The 23,666-nt window shown below is 36.8% G+C and overlaps 1 protein-coding gene across 3 annotated transcripts in view; it reads left to right on the forward strand.

The window, feature by feature from the left end:
- The first annotated feature begins 456 nt into the window (after nt 1-456).
- SLC12A1 (solute carrier family 12 (sodium/potassium/chloride transporter), member 1) overlaps nt 457-23,666 on the forward strand; it is an 88,335-nt gene continuing 65,125 nt past the window's right edge. Inside the window, exons 1-7 of one of the 3 annotated variants that reach the window (XM_006762017.2) lie at nt 457-554; nt 1,659-2,273; nt 12,593-12,727; nt 12,876-12,951; nt 17,827-17,922; nt 20,293-20,432; nt 22,140-22,250. In XM_006762017.2, coding sequence (XP_006762080.1) covers nt 1,857-2,273; nt 12,593-12,727; nt 12,876-12,951; nt 17,827-17,922; nt 20,293-20,432; nt 22,140-22,250 — 975 coding nt within the window. In that variant the 5' untranslated portion in view covers nt 457-554; nt 1,659-1,856. Of the gene's footprint in view, nt 555-1,658; nt 2,274-12,592; nt 12,728-12,875; nt 12,952-17,201; nt 17,298-17,826; nt 17,923-18,443; nt 18,540-20,292; nt 20,433-22,139; nt 22,251-23,666 lie in introns of all 3 variants that reach the window. The other 2 variants (XM_006762016.2, XM_006762018.2) reach the window with 2 other exon arrangements.

The raw sequence follows: 23,666 nt of genomic DNA on the forward strand, positions 1-23,666 counted from the left end.
GAATATTCCCAATAAATCATTGACTGTACTCTCAATCCCATGCAGAGAAGAGTCAAAGTAATATGTATGATAAGCAAGATAAAATAATCTCAAATAGCATTTCTAGTTACAATGTATAGAAATTATCTCTGGAGGACTACATTTTCTGCACATGCCAAACAATAGGAGGTCACGAAGAATCATGTGAAATAAGAAGATGGGATTGAATCTATTTAGTTCCAAACAACTAACGCACTGCTCGTATTTTGTTGGATAATTGCTGTTGAGTAACACAACTCCCCTTAAGAATTAAAGAAACTTTATTTTACTTTCTGTCTAAAAGATTAATGGTTTACTACTAGTTACTATTTGATGTAGTACTTAAGGCTCCTCAGGGCTAATGACTGGGCGGGACCTACTGTGTTATTCCAGGCCAATCATTGCTCAGTCATCTCTTTCCAGGAAAATTCTAACCAATAAGAAGAAGCCTAAGATTCTGAGCTGAAAGCTAAGTGCCCCATATATGCCTGGGTGATACTGAAGCAGCTTACGCTTCCAGAGAAAAGGCTCCGGTGGTGAGTTAAATATTTCTGGGCAGAGTAAAATGCCGCTTAATATTATGCATAAAGTAGATTCTGAGGAGTGGAGTAAGGGCGAGGATATCAAGGACGATATTAGTGGGATATTCCATAAAAACTGAAGAGACAACAGAGTCACTTAGGATTTCCCCGGGACAGGTTACTTGAGAGTTGAAGTTGAAATTTTTAAAATTCAAATAAATAGTTTTGTTAATTTCAGGAGACAGGCAAGTTTTTGTATTTATCTTTCTAAAACTTTCTTGGAAAAGACAAATTTTAAGGTATAAATAAAAGGGTATTATTCTAAAGAAAGAATATGCTAAGATGGGGTTATGCCATGGATTTTGAAAATGATTCAATACTCTGCTTATCTAAAAGTCACATATAAACTTCTCAGTGAAGATTCAGAATATTTAATTAAGGGGAATCAGAGAAGCATGGTTATTTAACCTAAATACCGAATACGACTTTACTGAGGACTGTGATTTATGTCCTTACCCTGGTTAGTCATATGTTATTTTAAAGACTTTATAATGGCATTTGTAAAACAGACAAATTTTTGAGCAAATCAAATATTTTGAAGGCATGTAAGAAAGCTGATCATTTAGAGGGACATCGTCTTGACAGTACATGTTTTTAAAGTCTACCAAGAATATACTTTTAGAAGATTAAATATTTTTAAATTTTACTTATGTAATTATATAGATGTCAATCAAAAAATACCTTGCAGTTTCAACATTTAGTACTGTCGATGAACTGTGTTTCAGGCTAAGAATGTTCTCATCAGCTCTTACTGTACTAAATCAGTAGTTATATCTTTTCTGAAGTCTTATTGAATCCAACTGCACAGAGTCTAAGCAAATACTACAAACACAGGTAACAGTTTAATGACTCTATTGGAAATTCGGTTTGCTAACTCCCTGGTTATTTATCCTGGGATTTAATTACTCAGGTGATTAAGGTTCCTGGACAGGTACTTTTTAATGAAATTAACTAAAAAATATATGTCCTTTGAAAGAACACTGTTCCCTCACACCCCCATTCCTACTTAAATATATTTCTATTACTTGGACCACGTTTAATTTTCTTTTTCAATGACAGCTTTGAAGAACAATGTGGACTGAATAGGAAATACATCAAGAATCTACTTATTGAGCTCTTCTAACAAAAGCCAGGAGCTCCCTAATGTAAACACATTAGTGTTTATTTGGAGGAGGAAATATATAAATTTTTAAAAAAAGCAATAATAAAGTAAATAGCTGAGCCCCACACCCCCCCAAAAAAAAATTTAGTTGGAAGATGTCACTGAACAATTCTTCCAACGTATTTCTGGACTCAGCGCCCAGTAATACCAATCGCTTTCAAGTTAATGTCATAAATGAGGGCCATGAGAGCAGTGCTGCAGCGGAGAACAGCGACCCTCCCCATTATGAGGAAACCTCTTTTGGGGATGAAGCCCAGACCAGATTCAGAATCAGCTTTAGGCCTGGGAAACAGGAGTGCTATGACAATTTCCTCCAAAACGGAGAAACTACTAAGACAGATGCTAGTTTTCATGTTTATGATTCTCACACAAACACATACTACCTACAAACCTTTGGCCACAACACCATGGATGCTGTCCCCAAGATCGAGTACTATCGCAACACTGGCAGCCTCAGCGGGCCCAAGGCCAATCGACCCAGCATACTTGAAATTCACGAGCAACTTGCAAAGGTAAGCTTAAGAGAACAAGCAGGTGTCCTCCCTTCCTCCTTCAGGCGATTTCCTGTTCTTTCGTAGCACTAGGAATGTAGAAACGTCCAATGACGAGGTCTGTTCCAAACTGTCCATCTTACTTACACGACTGTCCCTCGTTCCCAATAAGCAGAAAATACACAAAAGCGTCTCACAGGTGCTTACTGACTGAGGAAAGAAAACTAGAGGATTGACTCTGAAAGTTAGGCAATATGTCCTTGGTTGTTTACAATTGTAGTCTACTCGATTCACACTTGGTTAAACATGTCAAACTGAATACTAAGCTGATTTCACCTTAGGATGAATGCTTCCACAACAGTTGGGGGAAAAAAAATCGCTGGTGCTTGCTGTGGTTAATTCTGTGGTACCAGCCTTTAGTGCACATGGGTATTTTCCACGTTCTTTAAAGAGACAGCAGAGATTTATCAGATTCAGCATGTTCTCCCTTCCTCTTCAAAGCTTCGCCTGAGGCTCCCGAGTGCACTTAAAACATAGAAAAGTAACTAAATTAAATTTAACTACAGAAGCAGCAGATGTGGCTAAACTTTTTATTATTTAAGGAATATAGCCACAGTTCCCAAATCTGCCAGAAACATAAGGCTGCACTTTTTCTAATCTGGTAGCAAATCATGTGTAAGCTTCGTCCGTTTCTTCTTCCATACCTGCTCTAAAATATGTTGATGCACTTTATCTTCCTGGTCTTCAGGGACACATTTGGAAATGAATATCATTCTTTGTTGGTATAATCACTTGCTAAGAAGAATAATTAGCTGTCACATAGCCAATATAGTTTTTTCTTGCCCAAGTGTTGAGATGAGGGAAAAAAATGGTTGGAACAATTTCTTTCATATTCATTCATTTGTTCAACCATTTTTTTAAATTAAATGATCACCTATTCTGGGGATTCTAGGAATACCAATCTCATGAAAGATGATAATAAAGGTGAAAAGCTCCTTTTAGTTTCTGCTCATCCTTCTTTTCCCAAGGAAACCCATCTCCAAAACTTGTTCCCCGTGATTGTATAAGGTCCCTGACTCCGGGTTCTACACCAGAGACTGAGTGATTTGCAGAAAGGGGCCCATGCTCTGAACTTTGTCTTTGTACGTATCTCCTCTCCCCACCAAACCTGACTTGTTCCGTGTACTATATCTGCAACACTTTGTTACATGGCTGTTTTCTTTATAGGAATATGCTTTAGACTCTCTGAGATATTAATGCTGTAGTCAAGAGGAGTTAGCAATGTGGCAATGTCATACAAAGTGACAACCCCCCAGAAGATTTTTGAGAAGAGGGCAATTTGAAATCAGACCGAGGTGTCTCTTCCCTTTTCTATTTGAGGGAAGAGGGGAGAAGAAGAGAAAAAAAGGGAGAGGAAAGAGGGAAAAGAAGGCTGAGAAAAGAGTGTACAAGGGGTTTCCAAGATGTGGGAGGGGTAGAAAGAGAAATTTAGGGCACTATAAAGAAATTTCAATTTACTTTGAAGTAGTAAAATGAGCCAAAGTCCTCTTTAAAAGACCTAAAATTCCATTCCACCATACTTCAACATATTTTTAAAAGCTGCTCCTTCGTAAAATTGTGATCAAAATTTGAATATTCTCATTCACCCCTTTCCCCAGCTTAACAATAAAAGAAAATAAATTTTAACTCTATTAAAAAGGAAATGGAGTAAACTCACATTGTTCTTAGGACTGAAATTCTGGAGAGAGAAGAGTAGCTTATTTACAATTTCTAAAGCTGTAACATATAAATCTTTATACACAGGAAGACTAACTCAGAGGGAACGATGTTGTTAAAAAAAACACACCATCTGATTCAGTAGAAATGGAATAGCTGCATTTGACAGATGTGATAGCTGGGTTATCATATTTTTTTTTTTTTTGGAAAGATAAAATGAGACTGAGGACTTAACTTTGACTCAAAGCATTTTTTTTTTCTCACCTACAAAGGAATGGCAAAGTAAATAAATTAAAAGTTAGGTTTAGGTCCCACGCCCTGACTAATCATTCTGAATGAGTACAGCAATAAGTTACTCTTTGTATGAACTTGACCCTTACTAATCTAGGGTACTTCATTTTGATTAAATCATACACAAGTATCCACAGGGCCAAATTGGGAGCAGAATGCAGATACAACCACAGCAACCACAGTGGGCACATTCCTGTAGTGTCACTAAAGTTGTAGGGATAAGTCTGCCTCCCCATGTGTTCTACCCTGTGATATCCTTTGATTGCAGCGCCTTCTTCAATTCACCTCTCTCCTTCCCAGTGAATTTGCTACTATTTCATTTCCCCAGTTTTCCTCTGCCCCACACCCCCAAATGGAAGATGAACCCCTGCAATGTAATGTAATGTAACTCTACTGCCACCTCCTTGTGGTCCTTGACATTTTTTATGGTAGTTTCTCAAATCACAACTAAAGTACACATTGTATCTTAATACTCAGATATGTCACAGATTTTTTGTATGCAAAAAAATGGTAAATGATAGTGTTTACTTAATTTAAAAGTGGAAAGTAGCCGAACCGGTTTGGTTCAGCGGATAGAGCATCGACCTGCGGACTCAAGGGTCCCAGGTTCGATTCCGGTCAAGGGCATGTACCTTGGTTGCAGGTACATCCCCTGTGGGGGCGTGTGCAGGAGGCAGCTGATCGATATCTCTCATTCGATGTTTCTAGCTCTCTATCTCTCTCCCTTCTTCTCTGTAAAAAATCAATAAAATATATTTTAAAAAAAGTCGAACCCACAAAATTGACATATTGCTTGTTTGGTGATCTTTTTGCATCCATTATTATATTGCTTTAAAAAGCCTTTTTTAATAATTACATTTATACTAAATGGCAAAACATATCTAATCAGAAACCAATTGGATTTTGTGCTAGTTGTGGTTATAATTCCCAAGTTAGAAAGAAAAAATACAAGTTTGTCCTAATTGATAAAATAAAAAATAAGTTTGAAATATCTTGTTTTAACTATCAATCTTAAGTGAAATTCTAGTAGGAGTAGATATTGACAGAATTTGTTAGGCCAATGATTTGCTATCATGATTGAAGAAATCCTTTTTATTTTCTGTATAGTAAAGAGTTAAATGCCTATACTGGTGATTATGAATTAAGGATTTATGAAAACTCTAATTAAAAGCAGAAAAAAGAGTAGTGTATCCCTTACTTGCTCTACAGTATTATACAAGCTACATAGCTTCAGCTGATCTTGCAAGATGCTTGTGAATACTAATGTGTATATGCATATAAAGTCTAGCATATTGCCTCCAATGGATAGAAACTCAAAAATGTTGATAACGATTATGGTAATTTTTATACTAGCTACTAGCTAATTTAAAATTTTTATTTAAAAAGTAAATATACATCGATCCAATATTTAACAAGTACTAAGTATATTTAATGAGCTATCTGTTATCTAATGTAACTCTTTAGTTATTCTCTTCAGGTGAATCATTACTGAGAGTTTCTTATAAATCCTTCCTGAAATTTTTTATGCCTATACTAATATATATATATATAATTTTCTGTCCATATTCTTTTTTCAAACATGTATTAGGACATATTTTACACATTCTCTTGCACTCTGCTGTTTTCACTAAACAATATACTTTGGAGATCTTCCCATAGCAAAACATTTATAATGATCACTATATTATATATCTAGCAAAGGTTAATTTAGTATTTTTACTTTGTAAAAACAATCCCACTTTTAGTATCCACTGTAATTCTTATGGCCTTCTTTTCATGGAACTCCTTTTCAGCCTTACTAGCTACCATTGTTAGCCTTTCAGAAAAAACATAATTACAAAGGAATCAGGAAAATACATAGCCTTTCTATCAAAATCACTGTTCTCATGTCATTGAAATAAATTGTCTATGAAATGTATAAAATACTATAAACTTATTATTGTTAAGGAAACCAACTGTTTAGAAACTGATTCTAAACAAAGTCCATAGAATGACTTGATATGTGAGTCATTAGATTGTTAGCAACTAAAATAAATGTATGCATAAAAGCATTAAGTGTGACTCTGATATATAATAACAAACTTTTTACTAAGTTTGTATATATATATACAAGTTTGTCCTAATTGATAAAATAAAAAATAAGTTTGATATATCTTGTTTTAAGTATCAATCTTAAGTGAAATTCTAGTAGGAGTAGATATTGACAGAATTTGTTAGGCCAATGATTTGCTATCATGATTGAAGAAATCCCATGATATATATATATATTCAAGCAGAATGCTCACATTTGACAAATGCTCATTCAATCCTTATAACAACTCTTCTAGTTAGGTACTACTATTCTTTTTATTTTATAAATGATGAAAGTGTTATAAAATCCTATGGACCTTAGAAAACAATGACTTAGAGAACTCAAAACTTCCAAGGTCAAAAAACCCTCTTGTTTCCTTTTTTAAAAGTTATTTTTATCTTGAAGGTCACAGGCTGATAAGTTGAAGCCGTGCCTACAGGACTCCGGAGTCCATGCTCTTTAGCACATACTTCACCCTCAGCCTACTCTCCCATACGCCCTTTGCCTCGGCTCATTCCATGGCAATGGAATCTGGTGGGACTTGGGCACAAGGGAGCAACCACACCTCAGTCATGATAGGTTGAGCAGGAGATCCCAATTCCTTCTTATTTTGGGGGACTGTGCCAAGACATTATGTTGCTTCCCCTACAGAATTAATTGCAGATCTCAATTTTTATTGTCACCCATTAAAAGCATTTATTAGTTATTTATAAGAGCTTCTGTATAAAGCAAGTTAAAGAGATTTTAAAATTTTCTAAGTCAAATGGCATTGCTATGGGAAGAAATAAAGGATATGTAGTCAAAGTAAACATTAAACCACAGAAGTCAATGTAGAAATGCTAATCTTCTGAAAAAGGACAATTAAAATGTATAAATGTGTTCCCTATAAAACAACGTTTTCTAAAGTGTTTCAGAGTTCAAATTTGGAACGTTAGCATTCAAAATGGGGCTATTAGACATATCGCCAAGCAAATAAAATAGACATTAAAATTGAGGCAATAAATGCCTTTAAGGCCAGGGATGACCAGAAGCTACCCCTAAAATATTTGTTGGAGTTAAACTGCAAGTAAGGGCTCATTCTAATATCTGTTGTGTTTGTAGTACCCAAGGCCACACCGGGAGCTCTTGCTATTAAAATACTCTATGGGAACAAACAAACGAACAAAAGATTAATTTTCCATGATAAATTGTTCAGTGATAGATAGGAGTCCCTTTAAAGTATACTTGGAAAATACTAAGCATCATTTCGTTTCATTTTCATATTCTGGTTTATCATGGTTTATCACATATAGCTCCCTGTTGGCCCAAGTTATCAAAAATATGTCCATTTGTGTGTGAGCCACGTGTTTTTCAGATGTAGTAAAAATACTGTGACTATAAATTGTTCCATTGGTCTGAGTTAGAGGCATAGTCTATAGTAACTTTTAGAAAGAGAAAAAAAACCCTCTTATTTCCTTTTTAAAATTTTTTTATTATAGTTAATTATATCCCATTAGCTTCAAGTCTATAATATAGTGATTAGATATTTATATACCTTATGGTTATCACCAGGATATTACCCTGCAGTTATTATGATATTATTGACTATATATACTATGATATTACATCCGCATGACTATCTTTATAACTGGCAGTTTGTACTTCTTAATGCCCTTCACCTTTTCACCATCCTCCACACCCTCCCATCTGGCAATCATCAATTTGTTCTCTGTATCTATGAGTCTGTTTCTGTTTTGTTTTGTTTATTTTCACAATTTAAAATATTCCCCTTTATCACAAAGGGCTAGAAATGTACAAACATAGTAATACTGGTTATTAAGATATACAAATGTGATTAGAATCATGTTGTGTGTTTTTTTAATTCTGAAATTAACCTTAGGAATTATCTGGTCCTTAGGAATTAGTTTTAAAGCAATCCAGTGACAGCAGTCTCAGAGGTCTAGGGGAATGATATTGGACATATGTTGATAATTGTGGAAGCTGAATGATAGGTACATGAGATATATTATTCTCCCTATTGCATATGTTTAAATATTTCAATAATAAAAAATATTTTAATATAATGGGAAAGGTATCATGTAGGTCTAAATATTTACGAAACTACTTCTCAATGATGATGTAAAGTTTTTACTATCCTGAGATTAAAGGCTAAAAACTTGAAAATGTATCTAGTTAGAACTTAAAGAATAAATATGTTATTTTTTTCATTTACTCCTTAATCTGTATACAATTGAAGCTTTACTAGTTTATTAGTATTAGGGGAACAAAGTTTGTTATCAGATGGTTTTTCTTATTTTCCTTCTTTCTTTTTAATGCACTTTATTTTACCTTCTCTGAATACTTAATGCACAGGTAAAAACCCTTAGTAAATAAATAATCATTCCCTAAAGCTATGCAATTTAAAATGCATTTATAAAGGTTATGGGTCATCATTTATGGTAATGGAGTGTGAACAAACAAATTAACTCCAAGTATGAAGGGAAAAACTGGTTCCAGGCAGCAAGCATAAAACTTTTATTAGTCTTTGAGATATTGGTCCCAAGAACATGCAGGAGCCAGGAGTCTGCTTGCCACAGCCACCGACCACCCACAAACCCTCCCCCAAAGTCCTGTTCAGTACTTTATCATCATTGCTGTTTGGGCTTGCAAACGAGGCATTTATTAAGAAGGGAAACCAAGTTTTTCTTTGCCATGTCAGAACAGGAAGATAGCAGACATAGAAAAATGAATTTGCCTTCAAGTAAACTACTTCAAAGTAAAATTTCCAGAAAACCCAGTGGACGTATCTTCATTTGCAATATCCAGGAAAGGTTAAGTGACTGGCTGGGGGACACACCCCGAATTAATTACATAGCCCAAACTGGAGTCCAAGTCTTCTAGTTTATATGGTGCAGCAGTTTCTCAACTCTGGGAATGAGCAATGGAAGTAGATTCTGTACTTATAAGTTTACTATCAGGCCATTAAAGTCAATAGAAGAAATATATACATTGCAGGGTTTTCCCCTCTAAGGTATAAATACATTTAAAATTTTGAAACTTCAGCGGGTTGAACATATTTACCTAAGGGAGGGTTATATATTTTACATTGATGGAATAGTTGAGAAAATTATTGCCTTACTAATTTCTACATATGATGATTTCCTTGACATGTCCTATAGAAGATTCTTTTGCTTTATATAGAGAGATAAGTTAAAGAACTATTAAACAACTAGAAGGGCATCAATCAGAAAGATATGTTCATTTAAGAGGAAATATTAATATTCTATTCATCCTTTAACCTACTTTGTAAGATTTTTTTTTACAGCCATTGGTATTCTCATTAATCCAGATCTAAGGGTCACAGTTACCCTCAAAGTTCATCAGAGAGCAAAGCAATTTCCTGGACCAGACCCTCAAGTTCAGGTTTAATCATAAAACATGGGTTTTATTCCCAAGACTGCCCTTGTAGAGCAAGTGATTAAGGCTTTGTCTCATGGGATCCCCAATTAATCCAGGAAAAGGAAATTGCCTTTGCCCTGAATGAGTAACTGCTGATGGTCTGGCCATGGGATCTTTTTTTCCAAAGCATATTAACATTTAAATAACAATTTTAAAATTTAATTTATTTTCCAATTATATTTGACATACAGTATTATATTAGTTTCAGTGTACAACATAGAGCTCAGATTTTTATACCCCTTATGAAGTGATCACCCAGCTGACACTATATATAGTTACTACAATGTTATTGACTATAGTCCTCATGCTGTACTTTATATTGCCATGACTATTTTGATAATTGGCAATTTGTACTTCTTAATCTGGCCATGGGATCTTGATTAACTAGATTATTGACAATGTTAAAAGTTTTTTCTCAAATTAAGTCAATAAATGAATCTCCTAACCAAATAATCTCTTCAACTGTCATGGACATTTTAACACATTTCTCAATTCTCTGTTCTCATTGATTTTCCAATTGTAGAAAATGAAAGTTACATTTGACCCACTCAGCTGCCTTATGTTTGTAGAATCCTTTCAGGGAGAAGTTGAATTTTTAATTGACTGGAGAACAACCCCAACTGTTTCACCCATCTACCATGTGGGATTCCACAGCTGTTAATGAATATTTACATTGCAAGTATTAGAAATATGATATTCTGCAGAAATTAAGTATATTTTTAAGATTTAAGGATCCATATCTGAACCCATGTTATTTTACTGATTTCTTTTTGCTTTTTTAAAATTAACTACTGAAAAATTGTAAATTACATGCATGACTTGCATTTGTGGCTAGAACACAGCTCCAGGTTCTGCCCTGCTACTTCAACCTCCACTTCCATGGACTGCCTTTATCCATATCTTACATTGATGTAAATATATGCTGTCGACTTTCAATTGTCTGTGCAAATAGAGACTTAAAGATGCTTAAGATACATACTCCAGGTAATTCATAACTAAATTTAACTATTAATTTGTATCCTTTTTCATTCAACCTTTTCCTTCCAATGCTGTCTTTAAATAAAATAATCTGGCTTGGGATTTATTTCTTTCCCCTCCCTTTTGAAATGTGGTCTGTACAAAGGAAAGCATGAGAAAGGGAATACAGGATAGGGAAGGAAGAGAAAAGAGATAGGAAGCCAGAACGGATGAGGAACTAAGTTGTCTGCTCTTATCAGGTGACCTTCAAGTCCCCTTTATGGATTCAGTAGTGCTTATCAATAGCCTGATGGATAAGGCCCTTAGTTGACATTGAGGAGAAGTAACCAACACTACCATCTTCTTTTCAGTTTACTTGACGTACAAGGACTCTTATTGTATTATATTACATTGGCTACCCAAGTGTCACATTAGTATCATGAAAAAAGTCTTATGCGAGAACAAAATTGGAAAATATCCTCACTTACATAGAGAAGTAAAAAAAATATGCTGGAGGAAGGAGACAAGCAGTCAAACTCATTTTGAATAAACAGCCTAAATTAGAGCCAGTTTACAGTGTGTAGGTTTAATGGTACACCAAAGCTCAAGCAACAAGAATCCCTGAGCATGGCAAGGGCAAGAACTAAGATGGCCTTCAAATAAAGTCTTTATAATTAATATGGAATATTTATTTCATGCCAGTTCCATTTTAGGGGGCAGGGGATACCCTTGTCCAAGACCTCTTAGCTGGTAATTTCAGAACATATCATTCTAGGCTTAAATAAATTTAAAACATTTAAACAAATAAAGTTGTCCTTTAATAATAATTCAGTGCTGAATTAAAAGACTTCCCTAATGGTCTCAAAACCCTTACTGCGAAAGATTGATTTTGGGAAGCACAATGGGGTATAGTCCAACCATTACAGAGTCAGGTAGGTGCCAGATAGGCTAAATTAAGTGGATGCTTCTGAAATTAATAAAAGTCATACCTAAAAGAGAAATTAGGGAGTTATTCTTGAGAGAAACAGAGCTATTACCTCCCCCACTGAATTCAGAGACTTTCTACTAATAAGGAAGGTCTTTTTCAAAGTTAGGCCATAGGAAAAATAAATTATAAATAAATAAATAAATAAATAAATAAATAAGTGAATATTTTAAGCTTTTTTATACTACTTCTCATTTCACACTCAGCCAATCTTTCTAATTATGAGACTCCTTTCCTTCTGTGCAATACTAATAGCACAGCCCACAGTTCTCAGGCAAAGGCATATCTCATCAAAAAGAAAATTTTCCTACAGAAATAGCATTCTTGTATAGCCATACAATGCCTTTAAACCTTTTTCTTAAAAAGAAAAAATCTGTATCCATTCATTGAATCTTCGTAAAGATACCCTGACGTGAGTAGGGAAGTTTTATCTCATTATTTTAGATGAATAAAATGAATCCCAGAGAGATTAGTAATGGAAGGAAGGCCAGGTACTCTGTTTTAGTTAAGGAAGCTTAACTTTCAGGTCCTCTTACCAAGTCTTCTCAAAGACCCTCATTCACTCCTGATAGACTTTCCTCCTTTTATTGCATCCCTTCTCTCTTTTGTTCCTTTCTTGTTCTAAACAAATCAAAAGCTGGTCATTTTCCTGTAAGGTAATATTCTCACCAGTAGAAGAAGTGCCCAGATTGCTCACCACACCTGATTAGCCCAATGTTCTTGGTGCCTTCAGCTTCCCAGGGCAGACATTAATTATCTTAAAATGTCTAGAATTATTTTTTTGTCTAAGTTTATGTCCATTGTTTTGATTTGCTCTGAAGTTTTTATGGAAACGTGTGTTTGTTGACGTATACTATGTCTTTGCTGTCTGTAACAATGCAGAATGTGGCAGTGGCCCCAGGTTTACCTGACAGGGTTGCTAACGGTGATGGGATGCCTGGAGATGAACAAGCTGAAAATAAAGAAGAAGAAGATAAATCCGGGGCTGTGAAGTTCGGATGGGTGAAAGGTGTGCTGGTGAGAAAGCTCCTCTGTTTACAAATGAAAATGATCCATTCAATGTTCTAGTAGACTGTTAACGAGGCCTGAACACCAGGGTTACAAAGACCTGGGTTTTGCCGCACTATCACTTCTCATGTCCCTTTCAACATCCTTCCATTCACAGGTAAGATGCATGCTGAATATCTGGGGTGTCATGCTCTTCATTCGCCTCTCCTGGATTGTTGGAGAAGCTGGAATAGGTAAGCATGTTCCCCCTTTCTTATATAAAGTTTTATGTCAGTTTTAAGCTCAATAAGCAGTTTGTGTTCACCATTAATGCTGAATGTAAGATGAAGGTCACAGAAGAGCATTTGTACTCTCGCTTTGCCTCTTAGACATGTTTGTCAGAGAGGAAAGGTGAAGCATTAACTCCTGGGAGACTGGAATTTTCCAGTTTGCCAACCAGATAAGTGCTCAGGGAAATATTTCTACATTTTCATAGAGTTTTAGGTGTACAGGTATAGAGATACACACTCATATTAAATAACAGTATTCATATTTGTGACATACTGACATTTATCAGAGTATCCCCCTTACGATTATTGGCAAAACTTCACTAAGTAAAAAATAACTTGAGGAAAACAAGAGAAAATGTGACCTGACTAATAAAAGTGCTGAATTGTTGAACATTTTCCAAAGAAAATAGTTCTGTTCATTTTAGGTATCAGCAGTAAGAAAACAAAGGTTAATAAAGTATTGCCAGATGGAAGCTTACAGTGATAGATAAAACGACTCAGATCATATATATATAGCTCTTGCTAATTTTTCTAAATGGAAGATGAATGTTGAAATTATGAGTGATTATTTGATGTTTAAATATTATATTCTATTTAAAGTATTATTTCCTGTGGCAAATCTTTTTATTGAAAGTATATTAATAAAAAATTTATATAAAAATGTATTTGAATTTTATCAAAGTTCCTGATTTAATGTGATAAAAATTAATAATGGTGCTCTAGTCTATATATGGAAAAGACATTATGGATTCACTCTTAGGGAAGACTTCTAAATCATTAGTATCAAGAACATAGACATTTGGATATGCTTTCAGATACTATTCCAGAATGTATCTCACTTCTCATTCAAACGGTACTTGGTCATTATTTAATACCTTTGCTCCTCAAAACACATTCAGAATCATCAGAAGACTAACTTGGAAAAAAGAAAGGGCTGGGTTGTAAATTGAAAAACTGGAACCTGTTCCCATAGTTTTTCCATGTTTCATGTTTGGCAACTGCTGGGCTCCTGACAAAGGGCTGCTTGCTGGCTTTATGATGCATGTCAAATGAATGCTTACAGCCGCAGGGCCCCAACTAAGTATATGCTGTTCCATGGAAAATCTGCATCTTAATATTGCCAAGTTTTTGCTCCAGGGTTTCATGCAAAATTAGGTTTCTAAGGGCAGATTAGTGACTTATTGAGATCATCAAGAAACATGACTTTGTTTGGAGGTGTGAACATAGCCAAGGGCAAAAGTAATTCTTTTTAATGCAATTTATTTAACATCCATATGTCGGGCTATAATCTGAACTTTAATCAGATCTTACATTACTTTTCGCAGTCAATCCAGTTTCATGTTTATTGCAACACTGTAAAGAGGAAGAATCCTACCTTCTGCTAAACTGCTTATTATGTTTTCAGACATCAGTCTCGTTTCAATAAAGACCTTTTACTTAAATAGTTCAATCCTACTTTAGAAGAGATAGAGTTCTACCTACATGGCTGTTAAAATAAATTTTACACTACCCTTTCTTTTAATTCTCAGACGATAGAAACTTATTACTACGCTTACTCAGTCTTACTGGCCTTTGCTCTGAACTTAAAGCTAAATGAGTTCATTAAGTCACCACCTGGGTCCCATTTGAGTCCCCTTAATTGGGTAAGAAAAGAAACAGTCCAAATAGTTGCTTTTTGCTTTGGGGATAGCTTGGAGAAGAAACCTGAATACTCTAAGCCCAGACCCTGGGAAGAAAGCCAGAAGAAAGTTGGAGCCAGGAGTAACTAACTGTAGCCCTTAGGTAACCATTCTGGAGTCATGAGTGTTGGCTGTCTTGTCCCCAAAAGCAAATGGTAGAATGAGCCAACAATGCCATCTCCTTGTTCTTCTCTGCCTTGAAGACTGTGGCTGGGGCCAGATAGTTTCCCCTAAACTTAACTATCAGGCAGGGAAAAAGGGTGTGAAAAGCAGGTATGACCAGAAGCAAGTAATTTATACTCTGTGAGGGTCATTGTCTCATCTAAAAATCAGGGAGCTGAATGAATGGTTTCCCAATCAATTCTTTGAAGGTAATGCTAAAGAACCTTGCTGAATAGGCAGGCTCAAATTGAGACAGGCTGAGGATAGTGAAATAGTTTTCAGACTGGGGGGTGCATAAAAATCACCTGGGATGTTAAGTTATAAAACTGTAGAATCCAGGGATTCACTTTGAAAGATCAAGCTCAGTTAAGTACGGGCATTTTTAATAGGCGCTCCAGGCATTTTCTGGAGTAGGTGATTAGATGACTGTACTTTGAGAAAACTATGAGCTAAATGTTCTCTACTTTACTTTTTAGCCTGGGATTTTATGTTTGTGAGAGAGAAACAAATCCCTCCACTGTTTGAATGAATAAAATTTATTTCAGGATTTCATATGGTTTACAGAAATGTATGCAATGCCAACGGATAAACTAAGAATTGTTGGGAAAATAGAGGCAAGGGGAAAACTGTGGTAGGGAAATAACAGAGTAGGTTTAATACCCTGAAATGCAAACTATATGGTTCTGTATAGTTGTTGGAGTGAGCTAAACATTTGGTCAGACTTACTCCAAACGAAGTCAAGAGCAAATTGATGTGCAAAAGGTCAAAAGAAATCACTTTTAGAGGCACAAAGAACTGAGGCTACATAGTGGTGAAGAGGTGATGCTCACCCCAGGAAGCCTGCAATAAATGTAAAAAATTTAGTGCAACTATTTCTTAGAACACCACACTTAAGAATGTACAGGTGCCAAAGCAATATGGTTCGAGTTTGCATGTTTTACCCATAGTTAGCCTCTTCCTACTGCACCTGGAAAAAGCCTAGAGACCTATGCTAGAGCCAGGGTGTTCCTGTTTCTTCCCTTTATCTCCCTAGACTTCCATTTTTCCTGGGGAATGTCCAGAGAGATCATAACCTCTCTTGGCTGATTACCCTTCTAATCATCCTTGGAACTAGAGAGCCTGCCAACACTTACGGAGGGTGGCAAATTGTGGCAATGCAAATATATGGAGGAACTAATAGAAGATAAGTTTATGTTTCTCTGGTACTAATTCCAGCTGATAATGGCCTAGACTTGTCTCTGGCACCTTTACAAATTTATGTCCTGTGTTTAGGCAAATAGAGGGAAGTATCTGCTTCTTTTCAACTACCTTTAGTTCAAAATAATCCTTAGCTGAGAGCACCCCTGCCTTCCTTTGAGTTCTGGTTTACCACTCTCTCCCTCTCGTAATCATGGACTTCTGTACCATAGATCCTGGAGGTCCGCTTTCTTCATTTTGTTTGTTCTTTGTATTTCTCATGTTGTCTAACACATAGCTGGGTAGAGAGTAGGCTTTTAATAAGCAATGGCTATTATGACTATTGTGGATCAGATCACAAAACACTGCCACTGATTGTGGACTGTGTTCTATGCACAATGCTGGCCACTTCACACATGCATTCTTTCTCATTTCACTACCATTTTGGCTCAGAAAATTAACTTGTTAGAAGTCACATAGCCAGTGAGTGAAAGTAGTTCAATTTGGTTCTTTCCATATTACTTATCTGCCAGATGAACAATTTGTTAGATGGTATCTAATTTCCCACTCCTACACAACCAAATGTATATAAAGAGATAGTTACCTGGACAGATGAACATTTACTCTTTAGTTATATTAACAGCTTAGTATAGAATAGACCAGCGGTTCTCAACCTGTGGGTCGCGACCTCTTTGGCGGTCGAATGGCCCTTTCACAGGGGTCGCTTAAGACCATCCTGCATATCAGATATTTACATTATGATTCATAACAGTAGCAACATGACAGTTATGAAGTAGCAACGAAAATAATTTTATGGTTGGATCACAACATGAGGAACTATATTTAAAGGGCCAGAAGGTTGAGAACCACTGGTATAGACCGATTACTATGTGTATAGGTGTCTTTAGAACTTCATCATCATCATCAGTGAGGTTCATGTTAAATTTTGACCAGCCATAGTTGCTTCATTGTGTTCAACTTCACACTCCGCATCTTAGCTCTTAAGTTTGTAGGATCTGTGCTGCTATTGGCAGAAAACTTAGGAACTGAGCACTTACTCTGTGGCAGTTGTTAGGCCCCCTTGTTAACACAAATCTGGTCCTTTGGTGATTCTCCTAGACTTGCTGGTTTTTATGCAAATGACCTAATGGATTGTTCCACCAATTAATTGCCTTTATTTTTCCTCTCCCAACTGAGGTCTTGGTGTGATTATCATCGGCTTAGCCGTGACAGTGACTGCTATCACAGGTTTATCCACCTCTGCTATTGCCACAAATGGATATGTCAGAGGAGGTAATTAAACTTGTGACCCGCATGATCATTTGTAAGGTAAAGGCAACACAGACTCAAATAGTTCACCACTGACCTTTCTGGAGTGTTTTTAAAGGTAATCCAAGTTTCCCCCCCAACCCCTCCTCAGGCAAGAGAGATGCAAGAAGAATGGGGAAGGATTTAACCTTTGTCAACCCCCCAACTTTCTCATTCATTCCTCTCAAGCAAGAGAGAAGGTCAGATGTCATGTTTTCTCTTTTCACAGCCAGGGTAGTTTCTCTCCCAGGACATCAGCCCAAGTCAACGTTTCCTTTCCAGGGCTGCCGTTTAGATTGTGTTTACGTTGGGAAACCATCCTTCATCGTAATGAGCAGTCCGCTGACTTGATCTGTATGCCAGGCAAGCCAGTTTCTCTTTAGCACAAAGGAACTCCGTTGTGGCCCAAGGCTTGGACATGAAGACTTAAACAAAAGGCCGTGTAGTTTGTGGCCATACGGAATCCAAGGAAGAAAAGTAAAATGTGCTATCTTTTATCTTTCATTGCTAACAGGTCTTGGAGTTGTCATAATTCTTCTTTCCACCATGGTAACCTCTATTACTGGGTTGTCAACTTCTGCAATAGCAACTAACGGGTTTGTGCGTGGAGGTAAACTTTCTAAGATATCTAATGCTCTCATCACTTACTACGGGTAGGCAAAACTTTTTATATACTTTTTTTTAATGGGAACAAGGAAGTAGCCCAATGTCCTTGAAGCCTGGCTGACTCTTTGGATGATCTGGATGCTGAAGGAAACATGAGGTACTGTGAGTATAGACCCGGCCCACTCCTGGCCAGCTGTGGTCTCTTCTTCTAACGGACTCTCTGGCACATTGCAGGCCCCGGTTTCCAGGTGCTCAACTTCCTTGGGCAAACGGTTTATTTTTCAGGCTGGTCTGCACTCCTCTTCCTGGTGTTTCTTGGAAAATCATTCCTGGACACAGCTTCCATTTTAAAGTTGAGTACATTTCAGGTGTTTCCTGGACCTTCGTGGAATGGGATTCTGTAGAACATTTCAGGTTTCTCATGCGGAGACTGAACCTTCTGTGACAGGCAGACTGCTGCCTCCTGACGTACAGGGGACTTCTTGAAGTACTGGAGCCAAACACTTTTCTTGGGGCATTTTGCAGGTCTTGGAGTCATCATCATTGGCCTGAGTGTGGTAGTGACAACACTCACAGGTATTTCTATGTCTGCCATTTGCACAAATGGAGTAGTAAGAGGAGGTAAGCCGATTCATTTACCTATGACTGCAAGCTTGGTTATGAATTAAACATCTAGAGTTGATTTAATGTTGGGAGTAAAAATTGTATATTGATAATTAGTCTCCAAAGCCTTAACATAAGACAAAATAACCCAAAATGTAAGGAGTAAGGCAGCGTTCTTCTCAACTAATATTAAGAGATCTCCAGAAAAGATTTCTTCAGCCCGTTTCCAGTGATTGAACATGTTTACAAAGTAGAGAGTGACCAGGTGTCTAGAAAGAAGGCATTTCTTTGTGCCTTGGACAAGCCCTGTTGGCTCTCTCCCAGGTCCCCTCAGCATGGTCTCCTCCAGTGGCCCCACTGTCACTGCTGAAACGTCCCACTCTGTCCTCAGAGCTCACCCAGCCCCTGTGCTTCCGGTGTCCAACAGCCATGAGAAGATCTTTAAAAAGAAAAACAAACAAAACAAAGAGTTGCTTTCAAATTATCCAGGAACAAGCAGGCCTAAACAGAAAACGAAGTGCCTAAAGTGGATCAATGTCCTAACTTCTTTCTTCCCCCTTCCATTCTGCTTTGGTTCCTCGGGTTTCTATTTGGGTATCTTCCCCAAGACTCCCCACCCAACAGCTCCTAAAACACTGTGCTTCCCACAACACACCTCCTCTCATAATTTCTGTGTGGCTCTCATTTTGACCAAGCCTAAGTAACTGGCTAGCCAAATTATTTAGTGTAATATGGGCAAAGGAAATACTGGGGATTTGCCCCACTGAAATAGGTTACATTTTCAGAGAGGACTTTGACCCCTTAACCCACAGGAGTGACTGTCGTGGAGGAAATTCCTTTTAAGTAAAGATCATTTGTTTTGTTTTTAGATACGTTTGCTCAATGTCATTTCCCTACCAATTCTGGCTACCTCTAAGACAAGCTCAGTATAGGAAGTTATTAATTTACTATGGTCTGTGATAATATCAAGTTATCCAGGCCTCTCAACATCTAGTCTTTTTTACCTTCACTGACAACTCTCAGTACCCTTTAAGCAGTTAACTAATCCAGCTCAGTATTTCATGTGCATGGAAGTACACAGCCGTATATAGAGCTACCTTTTTAAGGTCCAAGGGAGAATTGTTCCAAGCCCTCCCTACCTTTCTTCCCATTTGTCACCTCCATACACATAGAGATATTTGGCAATAATCATGCCTTCTTGAACTAAAAATATTTTTAAAAAACCAAGTATGATTTATAGAGTTGATAATACATAGAACTATACAGATACCTTTTTCACATAGCAATTAGGTACCAGAAAATTATAACAGAAAGAGAGTTAGAATAACACTGATAAACTTCACCTATTTCATTTTCTGTTAGCTCTGCCTGTTTTTGGAAATTTCAGATATAAAATTTTACTTCAGTTACATTACTGATTTGAACTTTCCAATGAAATATTATAGGAGACAAAGCATTTTTGGTAACATTTGCTGTATTCTTGTTTGTAACATTTGTATTTAATTAGGTTTCAATAAGTTGGATTTTAATGAGTCAGGATAGCTCTAGTGTAGATAATATACAAAGTGCAAGGAAGGCTTAAGCTATTCATTAAGGTGACATAGATTCCTAAAATTATTAAGAAAATATAATCTTTTTATTAGAACAATTAATATTTTAAATGTTCTCAGATGTTCAGAATTATTTTCCCATATAAACTAAACCCCTTATAAAATAAACAAACTAAATCCCTTAGCGGTTCCTCATGTAAAGCATGTTGTTTCTGTTTCAGGTGGGGCCTACTATCTCATCTCCAGGAGCTTAGGGCCAGAGTTCGGTGGGTCTATAGGCTTGATCTTTGCTTTTGCCAACGCAGTGGCTGTTGCTATGTATGTGGTGGGATTTGCTGAGACTGTGGTAGACCTTCTTAAGGTAAGTAAAAGCTCTTCTATTTTTATCCAAGCAACATAATTTGCCTTAATTGGCTTTTTCAGGGCACTAGGGCATATTATTATGGCAAGATGAGATGAAATAGATTTATTCTGCAGAATGTGGAACTTGGATATAGTTGAAGGAGCCCTAGGCTTGACCTTAAAACTGACTTAAGCTAGAGCATTGGCCTGCAGATTGAAGTGTCCCGGGTCTGATTCCAGTCAAGGGCACGTGTCTCGGTTGCAGGCTCTTCCCAAGCCCAGGCCCTGGCCAGGGCTTGTACAGGAGGCAACCAATCAGTGTGTTTCTCTCACATTGATATTTCTCTCTTTCCCCCTCCCTTCCACTCTCTAAATATCAATGGAAAAATATCTGGTGAGCATAAAAAAAAAAATCTGACTTAAAATCCTGGCTGTCACATTTACCAGCTGTTGGACCAATCCCTCTATTCATCTAAATCTTGTTTTCCAAATCTTTAACATGGACTAAAACTCTTCTATGCATTTTATAGAAATGTGGTACAGATCAAATGAAATAATGTACATGAAATACTGCATAACATACAGTAAATAATGAGTATTATTATCAGCAGCAACATAGTAGTCCCACCCTCTTTACTGAGGGTATGCTCTTAGCCCTCCAGTAGATGCCTGAAACTGCGGATAGTACTAAACCTTACATATACTATGTTTTTCCTATACATATGAAACCTATTATAAAGTTTAATTTATAAACTAAGCACAAGAGATTAACCACAATAACTCAATAAAATAGAAAAATTCTAAGAATATGCTATAATATGTTACATAAATGTGGTCTTTTTCAAAACACCTTATTGTACTGTGGTCACCTTTTCACTTAAAGGAAGCTCTCTACAATTTTGACTTCTCTTTGGCATATCCGAATTGCCAGCATCACTACCCTTGCACTGTGAAACCATGAAGTAGAATAGGTTACTTGAACAAAAGCATCAAGATATCGTGATAGTTGATCTGATAACCTAGAAGACTACTGTGTGACTGACAGGCAGGCAGGTAGTGTATACAGTATGAACACACTAGACAAAAGGATGATTCACATCCTAAGTAGGACAGAGCAGACAGCACAAGGTTTCGTCTTGCTACTCAGAACAGCACTTAATTTAAAGCTTATGAATTGTTCATTTCTGGAATTTTCCATTTAATAATTTTGGACCACGGTTGACCATGGGTAACTGAAACTATGGAGAGGGAAACCACAGATAAGGGCAGGGGGACTACTGTATTACTATTATTCTTAAGTTTGTTCTTTAATTGAATAACATTTATATTCCAATACTCACTTTGGAAAACACTAATTTCTATTCCTCTAGAATTTTTCTGACACACAAAAATAGCTAGTCATTCTTCTGAAACAATACATGATATGTGTATCTATACATACTTTTACTTAGTGCTATAATAGCTTCTAAAGCTGTAATTAAAATGAATCTCTAAAATGTCCAACTCCTAATTTTGGCTATCAAAGGCCTGTTACTCTAGAAAAGTTTAATGTTAGGTTCTTTATCTTCTCAAATTCATGAGCACTTCATTTTTCCATCATCCTGTATGGCCTCAGACAGTAGTGTATAGATAATATCTCATCTTACTGTTAAATGATACAATAAATACACAAGGGGAAAAAAATAAAAGATCCATCTCTAACCATTTTTGTGATTTTTCCCCCCAGGAGAGTGATTCAATGATGGTGGATCCAACCAATGATATCCGGATCATAGGCTCAATCACAGTGGTGATTCTTTTAGGAATTTCCGTAGCTGGAATGGAGTGGGAAGCAAAGGTGAGTTTCACAAAATGAGGTTATCAACAACCGATGGCCAGGCCTGGAACAAGTTGCAGGGACAGAAGGAGGCCCATATTTAAAAAGAATTGCTATTATTACTTGCTATGGAAAAGCTGCAGGCTAGCGCTAGGGTGGAACACCAAGCCCTCAAAACATGACATCCAGGTGGTCATGACTCACAGCTCACGTGTGACATGATCAGATCAGTGCTTTGTCCTTGTTTATGTATCATCACAGTGACACAAACACCACGGTTGGTGCCATCTTCATGCCCAGATCCCCTTATGATCATAGCATCTGTACAGGCTGGCAGCCTGTGTTTCTCCATCACACCCCTGGTAGCCCCTTTCAAGGTGGCTGTGGGTGCTGAAACTCAAAAGAAATGGCAGATGTGTTGGGAGAAGGTAATAGAAGCAGAAACTATCATTCTCTGAAATCTAGTACTTCAGTAGCAAATTAAAGGGCATCACAGGCCTTGGAACTAGAGAATACCTGGATTTAAAGAGTAGTAAAACAGTTAGTAAACTTCTAAATGATGGGGAGCATGTGTTCTGATTGCTTTGTAACTATACAGTAACTGGTCTAATTGAAACTGAACTTATATACCTGCAGATGCAGTAACGAGACTACTGATGCTCACCGGCTAGGAAAAGATGGCCAAAGCCTTTCATCTATAGAAAGCAATAGGAAACATTTCTACATGGCACTTATTTATGGATTAATCATTCACACATTAAACAAAAATTGATTAAGTACTTGTCCTGGGCATTCTGCTAGGCACTGGATATTCAGCTCGGAATAAAACAGGCACAATTCCTACCCTAGTTGAATACATGGTCTATGAGGATCTGAGTAATAATCAAGGAGATAACAAGTACATATACCATGGTGAATTGTCAAAGTACTATGAAGGCAATAAGCAAGGCACTGAGATAGAAAATAATGGGAAATCTACTTTCAAGGGCTTTATTCCCTGAGGGCGGCAATATAGTTTCATGACAATAGAGGGTAGAAGTTAAAGTTCCGCTGTTAGAATGCCTAGATTCAACTCTAGTTTATAACCATAGGACCCTTAGTAAGTTGTTTAATTTATCTTTATGACTCAGTTTTTTTTATCTTTAAATGCTGATAATACTACCTAGTTCTAAAAGAATACTGATAAAGTTAAATTTGCAGCTGTTACATTATAAACCCTTGGTGAATGTTAGCTATTACTGATTTAGATCCAGTGGTCATGAAAGGCCTGTCTGAGGAGGTAACTAGAACTGAAAGGATAAGAAGGAAATAGTTCTGCAAAAAGAAGTGCCTTCTTAGCAGAGGGAACAGCATGTGGAAGTGCCACGTCAATAAACACCCTGAAATGTATGGGAAACTAAAAATAGACAATTTGGCTGGTCAACTGTGCAGGCTGCT

This window comes from Myotis davidii, unplaced genomic scaffold (assembly GCF_000327345.1).
Source record: "Myotis davidii unplaced genomic scaffold, ASM32734v1 scaffold3058, whole genome shotgun sequence".
NCBI lineage: Eukaryota > Metazoa > Chordata > Mammalia > Chiroptera > Vespertilionidae > Myotis > Myotis davidii.